Source organism: Lepidochelys kempii, chromosome 18 (assembly GCF_965140285.1).
Source record: "Lepidochelys kempii isolate rLepKem1 chromosome 18, rLepKem1.hap1, whole genome shotgun sequence".
NCBI lineage: Eukaryota > Metazoa > Chordata > Testudines > Cheloniidae > Lepidochelys > Lepidochelys kempii.
This window is the reverse complement of record NC_136397.1, coordinates 22,980,533-22,999,267: the sequence shown is the minus strand read 5'-3', so window position 1 is coordinate 22,999,267 and position 18,735 is coordinate 22,980,533. Positions and strand designations below refer to the sequence as shown.

Genomic DNA, 18,735 nt, shown 5'->3' with positions numbered 1-18,735 from the left:
TTAAGTAGAGTTATGGCGGGACTGGTTAAGCTTTTCAGCATGGTTCCTGCAGGTGTGGGTTCCCAATCCATTGTAGAAAATTTTGTAACCTGGAAACTTCACACACTCCTTGACAGGTAATGGACCTAAACATAGAACTGTTATAGTCTAGAATATTGGCATGGTACAATATAGATATTGCTGCACTCGGCGAGACAAGACTAGTTAGTGAGTCGCAGCTGGAAGCAGCGGGTATAGTTTATACTTTTTATTCAATTGGCAAGTCTGAGGATGAACACTGTGGGGTTTGCCATCTGCTTTACGACTGCCCACAAATTTGAGTCATTGCTGAAGGGTGTTAATGACAAACTTACGCTACTCTGTGTCAGCTTTGCTAAAGGTCGTTATGCTTCTGTGATTAGCGCATATGCACTGAGAATTATCTATGCAGATAGTTGTCCATATCTTCATCAAACCCTTGATAATATCAGGTCAGTTCCTTGTAATGATAGATTGATCATCCTGTGTGATTACAATACTAGGGTTGGTCGGAACTATACATTATGGGGCAATGTGATAGCTCATCACAGAATTGCTAATGTGAGCTGCAGCAGCTTGCTGCTACTTTCCAAATGCACTGAGCACAACTTAGTCATCACCAGTAAGTGTTTCAGCAGGCCAATAAATAAGACTACCAGGATGCACCCCTGTTCAGAACACTGTGACATGATTACATTATTGTATGGTGAAGAGATCTCCATGATGTTAAGCTCATTTGCATCATGATAGGTGCCAACTGTTGGTCAGATCATAGGCTCGTGGGAAGTCAAATATCTCTTCATATTGCTTTCAAGCAACATAAACAGTGACTCAAGCCAGTGAAGAAAATAAATATTTCAAGTTTGGAAAACTGACTGAATTCCAGCAGAAGCACTTCCCTTAGCTACAGAAGACTCAGTGGATGTTGAGACAGCCTGGAAACATTTTTGGGGTACAACACATAGCTGCTGAAGTTTTCACCTTCATTAAAGAGGAACCATCAGAATTGGTTTGATGAGAATGACCCTGAATGTGTCAGCTCTTGAACTTATACCATGGTATCCATTGAGCCTACATAGCAGATAAGGATTTGTCAGTTGAAGGCTGCATATCATTGAGCAAAACAGATCAAACTTTGGCAAATGAAAAACCAGTGGTGGGAAAAGAAGGTAGCCGAGTTACAACTGTCAACAGACCAAAAAGACCCTTAATACTCTTTTTGCTGGTCTCTGTACTATGCATGCTGAATGGCAACTGAGTCTTTACTGACCAAAAGGAAATATTTGCTCAATGGACAGAATGTTCGTTTGCTTCTTAACTGCCGTTCCAACATCTCTAAGGAAGCAATTAATGCTCTTGGACAATACCCGTTAAAAGAGCTTGCACTAGCTCCTACCTTATATGAGACCATAACAGTCAAGTAGATGTCACAAGGGAAAGCACCCGGATCAGATGCCGTTCCAAGCAGAGATCTTGTAAGCAGGATGGCTACCATATTGCAAGGCATTTTTCAGGGCTCTTCTGTATTATCTGGGAACAGTCAGTGTCACAGGATTATAAGAATGCCAATATGTTAGTCACCTTTATCAGTTTTTCCTACCCATCCATCTTATGTTTATGATCATTGTGCATTTCCCTACTTTCTGTTGCTAGAAAAATCCTTGCACGGGTCATATTGAAAAGAATTAACGCTTGTTTTGTGGAAACCATCTTTCCTGGCTTTCAGTTTGGATAGGGGCACTGTAGAGATGCAGCTCATCAGCTCCAGGAAAAATGCCTGGAGCAAAACTGCCGCAGCCCTTCATATGGTGGTTGTTGGCTTACCCAATGCTTCTGATTTTGTAAATTGCAAGGGACTGAGGGAAACTTTGTGGTTTTTCATCTTTGGATGCCCTCCATAGTTTGTTGTGCCATGTGATCCTTCTTCCTGGATGGGATGATGACGAGTGGTGGAAAATGGCGAGATATCAAACCATTTTCTGGTCACTAATGGCAGTGAACAGAGCTTCCACGCTCTTTTCCATCCATTTTTCAGTTATGTTCATGTTCATAACACTGACACAGTATTTATTTAGTTCCCTACCAATGGGAAGTTGCAGATTAAACAATGTTTCTGTGCTTGCACAAAAGTGGCAGATTTACTTATTTAAGGGGCTTTTATTTGCTGATGACTATGCACTGGTTGCTCACTCTTTGAGGACATTCAGTTTATAATTGATCACTTTGGTTGTGCAGTTAATTGCTTTGGTTTTACAGCTCATCTAAAGAAAATAAGTACCAACCTGCGCCAGGGTATGAGCACGCCCATCCAGTTAAAGTCAGCACTGCTCTTCTCAGGTCCATAGAGAAGTTGTTACCTAGAGTGCTGTCTCAGAAGATGAGATTACCCATTGCGTAGCCAAGATTAGCTCTGCATTTGGAATGTTGTCACAGTGCCAATGGAATGATAGGGAGAGGCATCAAAACAAGCACTAAGCTAAATGTCGGTTGGTCAGTTGTGCTAACAACGGTTCTGTATGGTTGTGAGATGTGGACAACACATTGCCGCCATAGCAGAAAACTTGTCAGTTCCATACTTGCTGTTTTCAATCTGTTTGCAAGGGCAAATGGCAGGACAAAATGCCTAATACTGAAATCCTTTATCATTACCAGCATTCAAAGCGTGCTCATAATAGCTGAGCTGTGTTGGTCTGGCCAGCTTCTTATGGTAGACTTGAGAATACCCATGGCTGTGTTTTATTGTCAGTTAAAACAAGGCCCCTGCTCTCATGGTGGTCAGTACAAATGGTATGAAGATACACTGACATCAAACTTGAAAGCCTATCAGGTCAATTTCAGTAATTAGGAAGCAATAGCCCACAACAGAGTGGCAGCAGATTTGGCATGTTGCCATTAACCACTTTAAAGCAAGATGCATCAACACCTGATGTGAAAAACATGAACAGTGCAAAGCAAGGATCAACAACTTGCAGTGATCATGGACAATTTTGTCTGTCCCACATGTAATCATGATTACAGTTCTTGCATCAGTGTGATTTCCCCCCCCCCCACATCCATGTTCATGTACAGTGTTCTCTGAATCCTCAAACGTTGACACTAGACTCCATCCATCCAGTAACTTAGTCTACAGCATGAGTACAAACCAGTTTGTAACAGTGGTGAGGGTGCAAACAGTGTTAAAATGGAGGCTGTAACCAGATGAGCACTTGGTCATGGCATGCCATCTGTCCTGGCTTACTGAAGGCCTGACTGCTACGCTTACAGTCAAATCAAGGGACCTGGTAACATTTTGTTAATGTGACCATCTATGCTATAGCCTAGGACCATGTTATAGCAAGGTCTGTATAAATCTAGTAGCAAAATGATTGTGATAACCAGTGTTTCCAGGGTTACTGGTCTTGAAGCATAGAAAATAGGTAGAACTTGAGTTTCATTCCCAGCAAGTATGACAGCAGAACAGTTACATTTTTGCCGGCAAGCATCTTCCTGAATAAGCTAACTTGATGTGATCTTGTACTTGGAGTCTCAGAATGTTTAACTGCTGAGCTCATATGTATTCTTCCAGGCTTTAGTTCTTTAAATATATTTGTTCCAAATGACAGACAATGCTAATGCATTGAGAGAACTTTACCCCATATTTAATCTTTCTCTTTATTATTAATCAACAGAAAACCGCACCCATAGAAACAATTTTTAGTAGGGCTATTCACTTGAAACCCAAAGTTACTTGACAGGGGAGAGTTTTAAAATGTTGATACTATTTCTTTTCTGTCTACTTGCAAATTAAAGAAGAACCATGCTAAACTTATGTAGTAACACCTTTTGGATTAAAAAAAGTATCATTACAGTGCTAATTAACATAAACACTGTTTGCATAAGAGTGGGTTTTAGTCAAGATGACTTGTGATGAATGGATAGTCCTTTCTCACTCCCAGTTTCCCTGGCACACCTAGATAAAGAAATTTGTGGGTATTTATGGGGAAATGTATCAACCTCTAACCTGTAAAAATCTGGTATTTGTGTAACATTCAGATGAGTACTGTTATTTAATAGGAGCCTCTGACTTTGGGTAGACAATTTCATCTCCTCTAGTGAGGAACTGGAGATGGGATTCTTCAGCTTTATTTCCGTGTCTTACATGGAGTTGCTATGTGACGATGGGTAAATTACTTAGGGTTGGTCTACACCCTGAACTTGCAGTGGTTTAACTAAAACTGGTAAATTACTAAATTTACCTACATTGATATAAGCCAGTTGTGAACGCATTTCCTGTTAATAGGTTTGTACTGGTTTAACTAAATTGATTTAAAAATACTTTAGTTAAACTGGTGCAAGTTGCATGTAGACTCATTTCTTCACCAATAAAAAAATTACTTACCTTGCAGGTGTGTTGTGAAGCTTAATGAATATTTCGTAAAGTACTTTGAGATCCGTGGAGGAAGTGTATTTCTGTAGCACATTATCCGGTCACCGTCAAACCCAATGTGGGTGATATGGCTTATTCAATGCTCAGTGTTCTAGCAGATACACTGAATTCCACGGAGACCTGTTGGAATTATGTTATGCAGAAACAAATATGCTATGTAATGGGCCCTGAAACTTGCAAAAGCTGGGCTTTGTTGAGATGGCAGAGAAGAGTTTCACAGGTGAGGATGCTCAACTGTGATTGTCCTGCTTGTAGTCTAGGACAATGAAGTTCAGGAACCATCAGCATAGCAACCGGCAGTCCTAACAGTCTTGAGAATTAGGGCTTGTCTATAAAATGGCATGAACCTAACTAAACTGATTTAAAATGTATCTAGTTAAACTGGTGCATCTTTTTTAATGTAGACAAGCCTTTAAATCTTGTGACTGACACCTTCACCTGCAGACCTGAACTGAACAGAAATGGAGGGCATGTCATGGCGCACAGGTGCAATGTTTGACCATCTCCTTAGGAGCAGAGTTGCTGAACTCTGCACCAGCTGAAGCTTTTCCGGCTCTTCACTTGCAGCACATTGCAGCACCTATCCTGAAGGTAATGCAGGTGACTCACTAATTTCAGTCACTCTTTTTAGCACTGACCCAGGACAAAACACCAAGTAATCTTCATGCCCTAAATGTATGGGGTTTGAATAGATCTAATTAATGCTTTCTCCCCATTTTATTTAACCAGAACAATTCCCAAACTGTTAACCTGAATTGCTGTTTTTGCAGGAAGCTTGAACTCAGCCAATAAATAAATAAAAATTAAAGAACATTTTTTTTTGCGGGGGCAGGGCTTATGCTGTTAAAATACTCTGTGTTGATAGTTAAAAGCGCATCCACAATGCAATGGTGTGGAAGAACATATGTGGTGTAAACTTTCTAGCAGGGCTCAGGGATTGCTTTGGTTTAGCATTAGTCTGTCCATCTCAGCAGACCCTTTCCTTAGTTCTTGGGGTGTGTGAAAATGGCACCAGGTTACAGCCATCCATATTAGTAGGCAATCTGCAAACTTCCTCCAAATTTGGCTGTCAGTTCTGGTCTGCATCATCCCTGGTCTTCTAGTTTTAGCCTTAGCTTGAGCAGTAGTGGTGTGGGGAATGCAAATTTAGGATTAGAAAGGGGGGGGGGGGGAGGTCTGATTTGTGTCAACTGGGAATCTGAATCCAGGGTTCTTGCAGCGTAAAAACTATTGTGTATAACTACCCAGGCACCTTCCCTTCTCAATGATGCTTTGGTCCCAACAACCAAAGGTGTTCTAGAGCCAAGAGATAAGCTAGACATCCTTGCCTCAAAGTTCTTTCTCACTAAATAGTCATGTGGAGGGATTCAGTGACTTGCATTTTTAAACCTCAACTATGATGTGTTTAGTATTTTCAGAAGAAAGGAACAATAAAAATACCATTTAAAGGCAAGTAATTGGGTATGCCCAGTCCCCTTAATAAATAGGGCATGGGAGTCATTTCAACAGAATGCTCTCTTTTTAAATAAGCTTCCTTCAACTTTCTCTCAGTGGATTTGGTGGTTGAGGTGCTGTGTCCTCTCAATGTAAAAAACAGGAACAAAAGATTAGTGCAATTCTGCATGTGCTGACTTACAGCCCTATTAAAGAATGCTTTTGTCATGGGGTTGGTGGGATAAGAGAGATGTACTGCGCTGCGGCCACCATTGCTTCTTCAAGGCACTTTTCGAAAACTAGGCAGTAGCACAAGGGCTTGCGAGTTTGGCTGCGGCAGCTCTTCAGTGAAGTTATTACTAGTACCACCCTGAGAGTCCCCATAAAGTACGAGCTTTGGGCGAATTATGCAGATGCTGTTTATAAAGCTCTTAATGTTAGAGGCTGGGCTCTCCTGCTCGGACTTTCCTGGCTATCAACAATGTTAGAGGCTGGGCTCTCCTGCTTGGACTTTCCTGGCTATCATCTTTTGTTTTCAACGGGGGCTAATAGATTTAACCCCCCCCCCCCACACACACACACAGCTTTCCAGGATAATGCCTTGAGAGCACTGAGGGATGGTATTTAAGGTCAGTAGCCTCTTTGTCTTCTTTCCTTTGGGCTAGGTTGGCACTAATGGGCTCCACCAGGCAGGGTCTCTGGCCAGGAGGAATCCAGCAGTGGGCCCTTCACTTCCAGGCTGCCTTGCCTGTCAACTTGTTAGTTAAAGGAAACTGAGCAGCTGGCTGCCTGGGCAATATGTTGCCCCAGGGCCTTGGGTGGGAGACAAGAAGGGCTCAAGGGCTGGTGCTGGCCCTCAGGCTCCTAGGCAGCAGGTCACCTGTGGGCCATGTCCCTGACCTTTCTCTGCATCCGAGTGCTGGGGGGGCTGAGCCGTCAGCGCCTGGAGAGACTGTTCTCGGTGGGGCGCAGGAGCGTGGCTTGCCCCCTTCCCTGCCAGCCTTGCCCCATGCCAAAGGAGACCTCCCGGCCGGGCCGGGCCCAGGTTGGGCAAGGTGGGGAGGCAGCATAGGGTGACCAGAGAGCAAGTGTGAAACACGGGGACAGGTGTGTGGGGGGGGTAATAGGTGCCTATGGAAGACAAAGCCCCGACTAGCAGGACTGTCCCTACGACGTGGGGGCAGCGGCTCCCCCCAAAGCCGCCCTTGCAGAGCCCGCTCTGTCTGCTGCCTTTCCTCCGCCCCCTGCCCCTTCTCCGCAGGGAGCGCCCAGCCTGGCCCCCCCCGGCACCCCGGCTCGGGACTGGTGCCAAAAAAACCCAACGATGGGATGCGGTTGCCGGGGTAACCAGACTGGACGTCACAATCTGGGCATGTGTAATTCCGGGGGGGCGGGGGGGTGTCGCTGCAGGCTGGAGGGGTTGGGGCTGGAGCGGGGGCGGGAGGAGAGAGAGAGGCCGGGGGAGGGGGGGAGGGGGAGGGAAATTGCTTCTTAAAAAAAAAACAACAAAAAAAAAACCCACCCAGGGCCGCCGCAGCCATCTTCGCGCGGAGCAGCCGCTCCCTGCGCCCGGCAGGTGGGAGCATGCGGGGGCCGGCGGGGGCCGGGGGCGAGCCGCGGGGCGCGATGGAGAGCGAGGCGGAGCTGTCAGGTAGGGGGGCGCGGGGCGCTCCTCGGGGGCGGGCAGCCCCGGGGCTGGGCCGCCGGCGGGGGAGAGGCTGCGGTGATGGGCGGCGGAGCGCGGCCGGGGGGCTGGTTCCCCGCTGGCCGGGGGGGGGCCGAGCCTGGGGACCGTGTCCCGGGGCCAGCCGGGGAGAGGGGTCCCCTCCGCTCCGGTGTGCGGTCCGCGGAGCCCGCCGCCTGCCCCGCCGCCCGGGGGCCAGGCTCCACGGGCAGGTAATCACCTGTCGCCGGGCAAGCGCCCTCCTGGCCGGACTGGCCCCCCTTCCCGGTGTGTGTGTGTGGGGGGGTCGGCACCGCTGCGCCCCAGGGTCCTGCCAGCACCCCGGGGTGCCCCTTCCCCTCTGGTTCTTTCTGCACCCCGGACCAAGAGGCCCACCGCCTGCAGGGGGGGAATAAAGCTCTAGAGGGGAGCGGAGCCGCAGCCCCATTCGCCATCAACAGCGGCTGTGGGGGACTCCGGGGCGCCTTTGAAGATCTGGCCCTTAGTTCCCTCCTGTGACTTCTTCTTCTCTTCCCTCAGTGCCTAACATCCCTGCCTGGCCTGGCTAGCTGAAGGCCTAAATAACTAGCTGAAACCTCAGGCAGAGAGAAAATTGGAGTGGTTTTTAATTTTTCCCTACTTACTGTACTGGTTCTTTTTGTGTTGGAGACGAACTGACGCCACTCCTTAGAGCTAAGCAGAGTGATGGCTGGAGCAACATATGCCTTTCCAGAGTGTATGTGGCTTTGTACCCTGGGCAAATAGCCATTTGTAGACTCCTGGTGGGGTGTGACAAGGGTCTGTCTGGCCTGATTGTGTTTTATGCAGGATCCCATCTCTACATCTTCCCCACTAAAGACTTTTTTGGACCCATTCTTTGATATCTGTGGTGACTGGGCCTAGAGACCCTTTTCCTTGGAAGTTTCCCTCTTAAGTGTCAGGTACTACTCCTTGACCTACCACCTTCTGAGGATGTGAAAAATCTTTTCCTTACATTTGCAGTGTTACCTGGAAGGGATTTACAGATGGGTCATGTGCCTCCCTTGGTCTTCTCTTTCCCAGCCTTTGTATGTTTACCTCCCTCATTCTCTCCACTGACGTTTTACCTACGATTCTTGTATCACTTTTACTTCCCTTTGCTTTTCTTGAGGTTTCTCTATATCGTGGGGACTGTCCAGGGGGATTATTAAGGCCAACAGACTCATTTCAATGAAGCCTAAACCAGATTTAGTAGTTGAAAGACTTTTTTATTTTCCTGTTTTGTTTTTCTTAATTGGCCCATTGATTGCTTTAGCTGGCTGTACCCGGCACATTTGAAACCTACCTGCTGAGCTGACAGAAGTGCTGAGTACGTTTCAGGTAGAAAGCAGCTAGCAGACATTTCAGGTGCATCTTGGTAGAGGAAAAGAGGGCAGGGAAATAATGAAATAAAGGCTTAACTTATTCAGGGAGGCTTATTAATTGTAAGACTTATAGCTGAGCACTGAGAGATGGATTTCCTTAGTTGTGACATCAATAAATATAGTAATAATCTGTCCTGCTATTTGGCTAGAGACCTTACTTGGCAACAGGGGCATGCTCAAAGGGGTGGGGGCAAGCAGAGGCCCAGGCCCCCCCCATGTCAGGGGCACAGAACTCCTCTGGGCCTGGGAGAGTGAGCTCCTGTGGCCCTGGACTGGGGCAGGAGACGAAAGGTCCTCTGGAACTGTGGAAGGAGAATCAGTTCGATCGGCCCCGTGGTTGCGGGAGGGGGGAGGGAGAGCGAGCCAGCTCTGCCGTTGGGGCTGCGGTGGGGAGAGGCAGCTCCTCTGGCCTTAGGGTGTGGGGGCGAGGCAGCTCCACTGGCCGTGGAGGGAGGGAGGGAGGGGGGAAAACAGCTCCTCCGGCCATGGGGGGCACACAAGTGCCCCTCCCCCAAAGCAGCCAAATATTTATTCCTGGGAATTCCTAATATGTGGCATCCTCCTGCAGAACGGCACATAATTACCTTGCTAAGTCTGTGTGAGGGTCTTCAGCAGCGCTCCTGTTTGTGTAGGTCTTTGTTTTCAGGTTTTGGGAAAAAGTTTCTGCTTGTACATAGAGGCTGATATTTTACAAACCAAAACTACATCCACAAATTAAAAAACTCCTTTAGCATCTGTTAAAGGAGCCACTTTGGCCAAATTCGTGCTCGCGCAAATGGCTAAAAATCCATACGAGCCAATGGAGTTGTACTTGCCTATGCCAACAGGGCCAAATGTACCATTCTGCAGGGAATCCGCACCCCAGGGCTATGTGGCACTTAAATCTCACTGTGCTGGCTGCTGCACAAGGGTGAATTCTACCCATAGTGAATTTGGTCCTAACAGCGCCTCTCGTTTTCTTACATTGCTAAAATAAATGTTCTCCTGAGCGGAAAGCCTGAATGCAGCCCATTTAGTGGAGAGCAATGGTATAGGAGTGAGTCAGAGTTCCTGAAAAGTAGGGGCTGATAATGCTACTTCTGACAAGCCCGAAAATCCAGCAACCCCCGTGGTGAGGCGGTAATAAGGGTACCTGGTGCCAATATCATGTGGACTGTCATCCATAAGCGATTGAGATTCCAAAAGCCCATCAAACATATTTCATTTAAAACATGAGGGCAGGAGTGAAACACCCATCTTTACAAGCTGCACAGCTATTCATCTCCATCCTGTCCTTAATTTTCCAAAGCATGAAGAATTCTTAATGTCTGGCAGATGGATGCCTCCCCATCAGTGTCAAGAATGGTTCTATTCTTCTTCCTTCCCAGAAATGACTCTGGAGGAGATTATTAAGATCTCTCTGGTTTTTACTCTTAATGCACCTGACTGAAGTGCAATCAGAGAGGTAATCAGAGCCCACAATAGAGCCATGCAAATGAGTGAGTGTGAGTTTGCATGTGCTGGAGAGAGATGGGAGTGTGGTAGATTAACATGAACTCAGTAAAATAACTTGTGTCCAGCTGTTTCCTGTTAAAGATATTAGTGCATCTCAAATTCACCTGCAAAATCTATCCCCATTGCATCCTCTCTCTTCCTGATTTTTCACTTCAGTTACCAATAATCTCCATATGCAGAATTACATTTACTGATTATTCTTTGTATGGAGGTGTTTAAAATTTGCAAATTAGCATGTTTTCCATACACTGATTACAAAACACGTGCTTTTGGTGAAGATAACTCTGCTTTGAAGTTATGGAAAACATGAAGAAAGAACAAACATAAAGTTTCCAGCAGAGAGAATGCCAAGTTGTTTCTCACTCTGTAAGATTCTCCATCTTGAACAGCAGTAGGTATCACATCTGAGTTAGTGCTGCTTGAATTAGTATTGACTTGGCCTCAGCGCTTGCATCTCCCTCAGACCAGGGTGTTTTGTGCAGGTCGGGGGTACCTGGGTTGTAACAGCCTGTTTCCTGCAAGGGTGTTTTGGTGAGGAGAGCAGGAAGAGGAGTACCCGGTCCTGAAGTTTCTGTTCACTTTGAGAAGTGGGGTCAGGGACAGGTCAGGGGCGATGGATAGGCTGGCTTAGAGGTCAGTGACAAATATTCTCCGTTCCCATCATCTTTTCTCCATGTCGGTTTGTTCAGTTGAATCACAATGCTCAGGACGTTGTTTAGGTCTCAGTGAGATGTATACCCAAGAATGAGAAGGCATGAGGATGTTTTTTTATTAGGGTCGCCAGGGGGATCCAAATGAGCTTTATGGTAGGACGGTAGCTTTCACCTCTCCATAACACATCACACATCGGTAGAGCTGGGACTGGCTCCTTGGTCCATTCAGTTAACACAGGTCTTCACAAGGATTGCCCTTGTGTTCTTTCTAAGTGACAGCTGGTCGATAGAGTTCAGCAGTCTCTCTCTGGCCTATTTCTCAGCCATGCTGAGTTGCTCACTTGGACGGGGGGGCTCTTGTCCCTTCTGCACAGGAGTTGGTGAGTCTCTGTGCAGTTCCTAGCCGATGGCATGCTGACCAGGTTGTAGCTGTCAAAGGATAAGCAAAGAACTTCAGTGTCCAGGGCTGCTAATGCAGCAACTTTCATGAGCATGAATTTCACTGAAAACCATTGTTAAACTTTGAAGAGTTTTATTTCCCCTTGCAAAGAAAGTTTAGTTCAATTTTCTTATCAGTCACTGGCTAGATAATTGTTCCCCTTCTCTAATAAAAATGGAACACATTAATGCAGATGCTGTAGGGTTGTTGGATTTAAAATCCAACCCTGAGGGGCTGGCTTTCAGCTCCTCAGTGTGTGTGGGAGTTGGAGAAGGAATGAGGGTTGTCACTTCTTATGAAAGCCTTGAAAGGGAGCATAGCAAGAAACGCATGTATGGACCTGGTGTCACCCTGCACCCCTGGCCTCCATGAAACATCTGAGCAGTTTAGCATCTCTATCCATTCAGTTAAAACAGCAGCGTTTCTAACTTTTGGGAATTCCTGGCTTCCCTTTCATAGATTTCGTAGAACCATAGATTCCAAGGCCAGAAAGTACCATTGTGATCACCAAGTCTGACCTCCTGGATAGCACTGGCCAGAGAACTTGTCCACAATAATCCCTAGAGCAGAGCTTTCAGAAAAACATCCCATCTTGATTTAAAAATTGTCAGTGATGGAGAATCCACCATGACCCTTGGTCAACTGTTCCAATGGTTAATTGCCCTCACTGTTAAAAATGCATGGCTTATTTCCAGTCTGAATTTGTCTCGCGTCAGCTTCCAGCCATTGGATCGTGTTATAATTTCCCCTACTTGTCTGAAGAGCCCATTATCAAAGATTTGTTCCCCATGCAGGCTCCTTCCCTTGCCTTCTTCTGCAGCTGCCTGGCTTATGCTCTTCCCAGACCTTTGGCTGGAGCTGTCATTTTCTGAGACAGGCTGACCTGGGCCAGTTCGGCCTCCAATGCTGCAGCTTCCAGCAAGTGACTGTGATTGTAGCAGATGCCTCTGCTTCTTTTGGACTAATGAGAGTGACCTGGTCAGTATTTTATCTTTCCATTTCGTTCAATTAAAAATATCCCAGCAAAATCGGGGCCAAGCATTCTCGCACAAGCCGTGCAGGAGGGAGAGCTCATAGGAACAAGGAGGCTGCTCCTCCACTATGGAGATGGTCTGTCAGCAAGGGAGGAGTTGGTCTTTCGCTAGAAACAAAACAAACGCATGTAAACCGGAGGGATGGTCGGGGTGAAGTCTCTGCAGGACACTTGTATTGCAGCACCAGATGTTTGAACATGTTGTTGTTGTTTTGGAGGGAGGGTAGGTTGTGTGTGAGAGAGAAACCTGAATGCTGCAGTGCATGAATTCTGGATTTGTTAATGCTGGAGAGTTTAAATCCACTGAAAAGCAGGTAGGCAGGGCGTGCAAGGTGTTTTTCCTCTGAACGGTCACAGCTGCTGTCAGCTTCTTTACTCTGGTTCAAGGTTGACAGGCCATTGTTCACAATCTTGCAGTTAAGTTTAAGAATCAAACTCTCTTCATCACATGCGGTGGAATCCGCCTTGCGATTTCTCCGTGCAGTCAGCAAAGTCACTGGATGTCCCTGGGGATTTTGTTTTTTACTGAGCCGTACCTTTGGGTTGGAGCTTTCATATCTATGAGAGTCATGTGAGTGAGCTGCTGTGCTTGTGAACAGGAGTGTGGAGTGAAAGGGTTGACTTTAAAAATAAACTTGGTGCACATTGGTCTCCGTTACTGAGCAAAACAAGGTTCTGCCCAAATGCCTCAGTCTCCTGGTTGGATGTAATGAAAGTGACATGCTTAGTTACTGTGCTTCCAGCGGTAGCACTAACGTCTCTCCCAAGCGCTGTTATCCTCATTTTGTAGACGGGAACGCCAGTGGCTCCAGTTTCCGTTTGCCTGGAGTGGAATGGGCAGCCCACAGAAGATCTAGGGAAAGGTTCAATTAACACAGGTCTTGCAGATCAGGGGTTGCTCACCTTCTGGCTTCACAGGTAGCTTTTGGTTCCTTCCAACGGTCTGTCCAGGTTGTTCATATGTGATACAAGATATTCCTTTGTCTTTCAAAGCCGTCAGCCCTGGCTGCATTTGCTCAGTCTCTGTCACCTGTGCAAGGTCTCCAGAAGCTCACGAGTCGTTAGGCTACCTCAGGCTTGGAGCATATCTCTTGTAAGCTGAGCATGGTTGGGTTCGGTCAGTACTTGGATGACAGATGTAAAACCAGGGGAAAAAAACAAATGTTGCAGGAAATGGTGCTGGTGTTTAAGTAGGTAGCTTAGCTTCCTGCTATGTCTGCACTGAACCAGCGCCCCAGTCCAGAGCCAGGGACCACTCTGCTGCTAAAGGCTGAGATGAGATGGGAAGCCAACAGTCTTGACCTCTTGTGCTCATCTAAGATCCCATCACGTTTTTTTTTGTCAGCATAAGGGTGTTAAATGCAGTGTCCTGGCCAAAAGTCAGTTTGGGAAGATTGCCTTCCATCTCCCTGAGGCAGAGTTCCAGCTGGAGAAGTTATCCCCCTGAATAGCAGAATGGCTATTCCAGATATGGGGGGAAGTGGTGCTTGTAGGCACAGTCTGCAATGTGATTTGGGATCTTTTGAGATTACTCGGCATTCAGCAGAAGGGTTGGGGAGGCAGCTCTGTGCCTAGCTTGCTGTGTGCATAACAGGTATGTGCACTGAGGAGCAAGGATATCTTTGCCTGGATTCATTCCCCACCCTTTGACATCTTGATCATTAGGAACCAACGCTCAATAGTAAACCGAATCTTGCAATGACTGACTCACAACACAAACTGCTGTGGGAAATGCACAAAAGAGGCCAGGATGTTTCTCGTTGTACATGGAATCCTGGGCTCCAGCTCCATCGAGAAAACTCTTAAGGCTTTAAAACTTCTTTTCAAAGCAAACGGCTCTGTTGTCCCATTGCGAGACTCGGGTCCGTGGGGCTGAGTCCCGTCGCTACTACATTTGTATTGGGATACAAAGCCCCCTTCCCTGCCCCAAAATGTTGTTTTTTCTGTGCGGTGTTGTGAATAAAATCAAGCAATGCTGAATGGCTTCTATATAGAGCCTCATGCACCTGATAGAGAGGCCAAGAACTCTGATCTGGTGCTTTTTAGTGGAGATTATTCTGGTCCTGTCAGAGGTGAGGGAAATGTGTTGCTTGCAGGGCATGGTTCTGTCAATTGTCTAATAAATTTCACTGAGATGGAGCTAAGCTGCTTGTTTTGGCAAAGTCTAAACTGCTGTGTTTTGAAGTCGAACACAAAATTTGTCCGGTCTAATGAGATTGGAGAATTATTACCGTAGAAGTTTAGAAATTCAAAAAGAAAACAGAAGAGTACAACACAGAACTGGATCTTAAGGAAATGCAACAATTTGACAAAATGCCAAAGCTCATTAGTAAGAATGTCAAGATTTGGAAGATAATGATGACAGGAAAATAAAAGGGTACATTGCAATTAGTGACGAGCTTCTTTGCCTTGGTGGGGATGTAGCGGATGGATGAAAGCAGTAGAGCCGGCATGCTTTGAGCGGACACTTCGCTTTGCTCCTGTTCAGGCGGCTCTGGGTCTGTCCAGGAGTCAGTGGGGCCATCAGAGGGTGTGCCGGGGGCAACAACTAGCCTCTCCCAAGACATAGCATCACTCCTGCCTTCAGTGCTGCAATATGCAGCCAGAGGTAGATGGGGAGGAAGGAGCTCAGAAGAGAGACGAGTTTTCTCTCTTTTCTTTGATTTCATTGAATCCATTTTAACAGGATCTATTTCAAAAGGCAAAGGGTAAACAATAAAAAGCCAAGTGCTTCCTCATTACCTACGAGCCCAAATCAGCAACAGCAGGCAGCATATTAGAGGCATCCAGACAGTCCCGGCCCCCCTCCTCGCCCCCCCCGCCCTCTGCTTCTGAGCAGGCCAGTGGCGGGGGCTTCGTGGGCCCGGGCGTCTGCGGGAGAAAACGAGATGATCCTTCTGCTTTGGTGCTGCATGCTGTGGTGCCCAGCCCCAGCCCCTCCGGGCAGTAACAGGAATACTCAGCCCCCTGCATCTTCCAAGCCCTTTCCAAACGGCAGCCCTCACGAGCTCCCTTGGGAGGCAGAGAGCAAGCGTCCTTAGCTTCATTTTGCAGATGGGAAAGCTGAGGCCGTGAAGGTCAGTGACTTGCCCCAGCAAGGCCACTTAGGGAGTCTGGATGAGGACCCGCGAGTTCCTTGCTCCCAACCCCTTGTTCTGTCCTCCAGACAATACATTTATTATTGAAGGCTGCAAATGATTCTTTGCCCCCTTTCATCCTCCTGCAACTCCCTACCTGCATTTTCTCTCTCTTGCCAGTAACACCTTACATCATTGAGACAGAGAGGGCCCTGAAACCAAATCCTGTTTGTTCGGTAGCTAGACTCTCACCCAGCTTGGATCGTGTCGTCCATGTCACTTTCTGGATCCCTGCAGTAAATCCCACAAGGACATCTCTCGGTGTGGATGGTTCTCTCTAGCCAGAGCTGGAGTCTGCATTTTGTGCTGCACTGAAAACTCACCTACCCTGCTGGAAATGGAGCTCCAGTTCTCTGGGAGCTGGTTTCTAGTGGCACTGCTGTAAGAGCAAACAGAAACTGCCCCTTCCCACTGCATTGTGCTGAATGCTGGAGCAATTCTTGCCCACTTGCTGGGGGCTGCCATCCTGCTGAAAACCAGGCCTGGCATATGACCTTGGTGATGCAAAGGGAGGTTAGTGTCTGAGCCTAGAGACCCCTTTGCATGATCCGCCTCTGATCCTACGCTAACCATCCAAACGGCTTTCCTGTTTAATACCCCGCCAGGGTTGCGAAATAATAGCAGTGCACTCTTTTGAACACCAAAGCTCTTCTTCTGATGGCCAAAACAGTTGTGCGGCAGGCTGGAGATGAGGTTCCAGGCTCTGTGCGTGGGCTCTTCCTGCTGGGAGTGTCCACAGTGACGCATCCAGGAGAGAGCTCTTTACGCTGACACCTAGATGAAGTAATGAAGATACTGCTGTTAATTCTAGGCTCTGTGGAAATGACCCCAGCCCCGATCAATTTACAAAACCCGAATTTTGAGCCTAAACAGCCCGACTCATATTATTTGAGCCTTAAGCGCCGAAGAGCTGTGTGCATGATGTGTGCTTGATTCGAACAAGTCTCCTCTTTGTTTGAAAGTGCTGTAGCCATGAACCTGGGACTCAGGTCCTGCAAATACTTCCTATCAGCTTAGTGCTGAATGCTGTTCCAGACGTGCACCCTCTGGCCTGCTCCTGGGGGTAAGCGTTATGCCTTGTAGTAAGCTTTTGCAAGGGTTGGGCCCCCTTTTATGACCTAGCATCCATCAGAACCTGCACTGTGACAAAACTGAAGGTGTCAGACTCCATCAAATACTGTTGCCGAAGACTTGTCCGTGGCTGAGCAATGCTAATTCCCTTTGAAGCCAACGAGAGCGGAGTACCGGCCTCGTTGCTGTGTCGCCCCTAGAACGCCACAATGGAAGCAGAGCAGCTTCCTAAGAATCCCTGACCCCGCAGCAGAGTGGCTGGTGAGAGAGATTGAGACCGGGCCTGGTGCATGCTACGCTGGTACTGGGCAAATGCGCAGCAGTATGCCATAGCAAATGGATTCAGGTCAGAACATATAACTGCACCAAAAATTAGTTCTCTGTTTTGCGTTTACTCTTTAACTTGGCCCACTCAAAAATCCCTCAGTCCCTGATTTCCAGCTACCACGCCGGGCTGCTGGGTAAGAATCCCTTTGCTTCCTCTAAAGTACGAACATTTATCTCTGGCTGCAAGCTGACTTTCCAGGTCCCATTATTTAATCCAAATTTAAATATTAGTATTAAGTGCTGCTGTTCGTTCTGCCTGTCTTCTACCTGCAATGATCCTGTCCTGTTATCGGTTTCCCAAACAGCCAGCTGGGAGCTGACCAGCCATTTGGCAAGTCTGCATCTCCAGGATTTAAAGACACCTGCACTTTGCAGACCTTGTAGAGCAGCTTTTTCCCCCTGCTCTGTGTCATCACAGTCACCCCCAAAGTGTCGCAAACTGATTTCTGGTGGGAGGAGTGTGCAGCAGGGCAGGGGGTGTCGGCAGAAACAAAGTGTCTTTTCATACAAACAGGAACGGTGATTCGATGGATAATCGTGATAATTACTAATAAGTGGGAAGAGAAACACAGGGGAAACAATTTGGGGACTAGTTTTTAACCCCATCCTCCGATTTGGTGTCTGCAGTGCCTTCCACTTGAGTTTGCACACCAGTTACACGAGCACAGACAGCCGTTTGCACATGTGACTTGGGCAGCAGCATGTACACAACGGGGTCCATGAAGATGGAAACCAGGGCTGACACTTTGAGACTTGTCTTTCAAGGATCTGCATGAGGCATTAGCAGCTAGTTAAGTGCTGGCCTGGTAGGCAACTAATGCTACTGTAAGGCTATGTTTACACTACACAGCTACAGCCGTGTGGCTAAACGTTGTGCAGTATAGCCGCTGTTTGTCGGCTCTCCTGCTGACAAACAGCTCCCACCCCCAAAGAGCGGCGTTAGCTTTGTCAACAGGAGAGCGCTCCTGCCAGCAAAGCACTGTTCACACTGGGGCTTGTCGTCTGCAAAACTTTTGTCTTTCGGGGTGTGTGTTTGTGGTTTTTTAGCACCTCTGAAAGACAAAAGTTTTGTTGTTCAATTGTCAGTGTAGACAAAGCCTAACTTGGGACAGCTATGTTAACAGCTGGACGTGAGTCAGGCAATAAACAGAAACTTGAGCGAGGCCACATGTCCTTGTATCCCATAGGCTGATGGAGCTGCTTGGCCAATGCTCTCCCATGGGGTCAAACACAATTCCCATACTTTGTGTGTCTGTGAACCTGGCTGTGTAACATCTCGCTTTCCTCCCCCTTTGTGTCGTCTCCAGAAGAAGAGGATGGAGTGCTGGAAGGGCTGGAGGAATTTTATCCAGAGGAGCAGGTGACTGCGCAGAAGAAAAAGAAATCCAAAAAGCTGAAAGAAAACAAGACATCCAAAGTCAAGAGAAGGAAGAAAGAGGTAACGTCTCCCGCTCTCAAGTGAGGCTGGCAGGCAGCTGTTGGACTCTGTGTACAGGCTGTATGCTTGGGATAATGCTGCTGGCCTCCCTTGTGGAGAAGTCGGTGGTCTAGGGATGGAAAAGGACTAGATAAGAGTTAGGTATTTACTAGGGGGAACTAATTTGATGTGTGACGGGGGACCTGTTTCTTAGACTTGG

General features: G+C 47.3%; 1 protein-coding gene across 12 annotated transcripts in view; it reads left to right on the top strand.

Moving 5' to 3' along the window:
- Positions 1 to 7,393: 7,393 nt before the first annotated feature.
- CHD5 (chromodomain helicase DNA binding protein 5) overlaps positions 7,394 to 18,735 on the top strand; it is an 80,562-nt gene continuing 69,220 nt past the window's right edge. For 5 of the 12 annotated variants that reach the window (XM_073316220.2, XM_073316222.2, XM_073316221.2 and 2 more), the window contains exons 1-2: positions 7,396 to 7,529; positions 18,406 to 18,536. In XM_073316220.2, coding sequence (XP_073172321.1) covers positions 7,463 to 7,529; positions 18,406 to 18,536 — 198 coding nt within the window. In that variant the 5' untranslated portion in view covers positions 7,396 to 7,462. Of the gene's footprint in view, positions 7,530 to 18,405; positions 18,537 to 18,735 lie in introns of all 12 variants that reach the window. The other 7 variants (XR_012155512.2, XM_073316218.2, XM_073316225.2 and 4 more) reach the window with 3 other exon arrangements.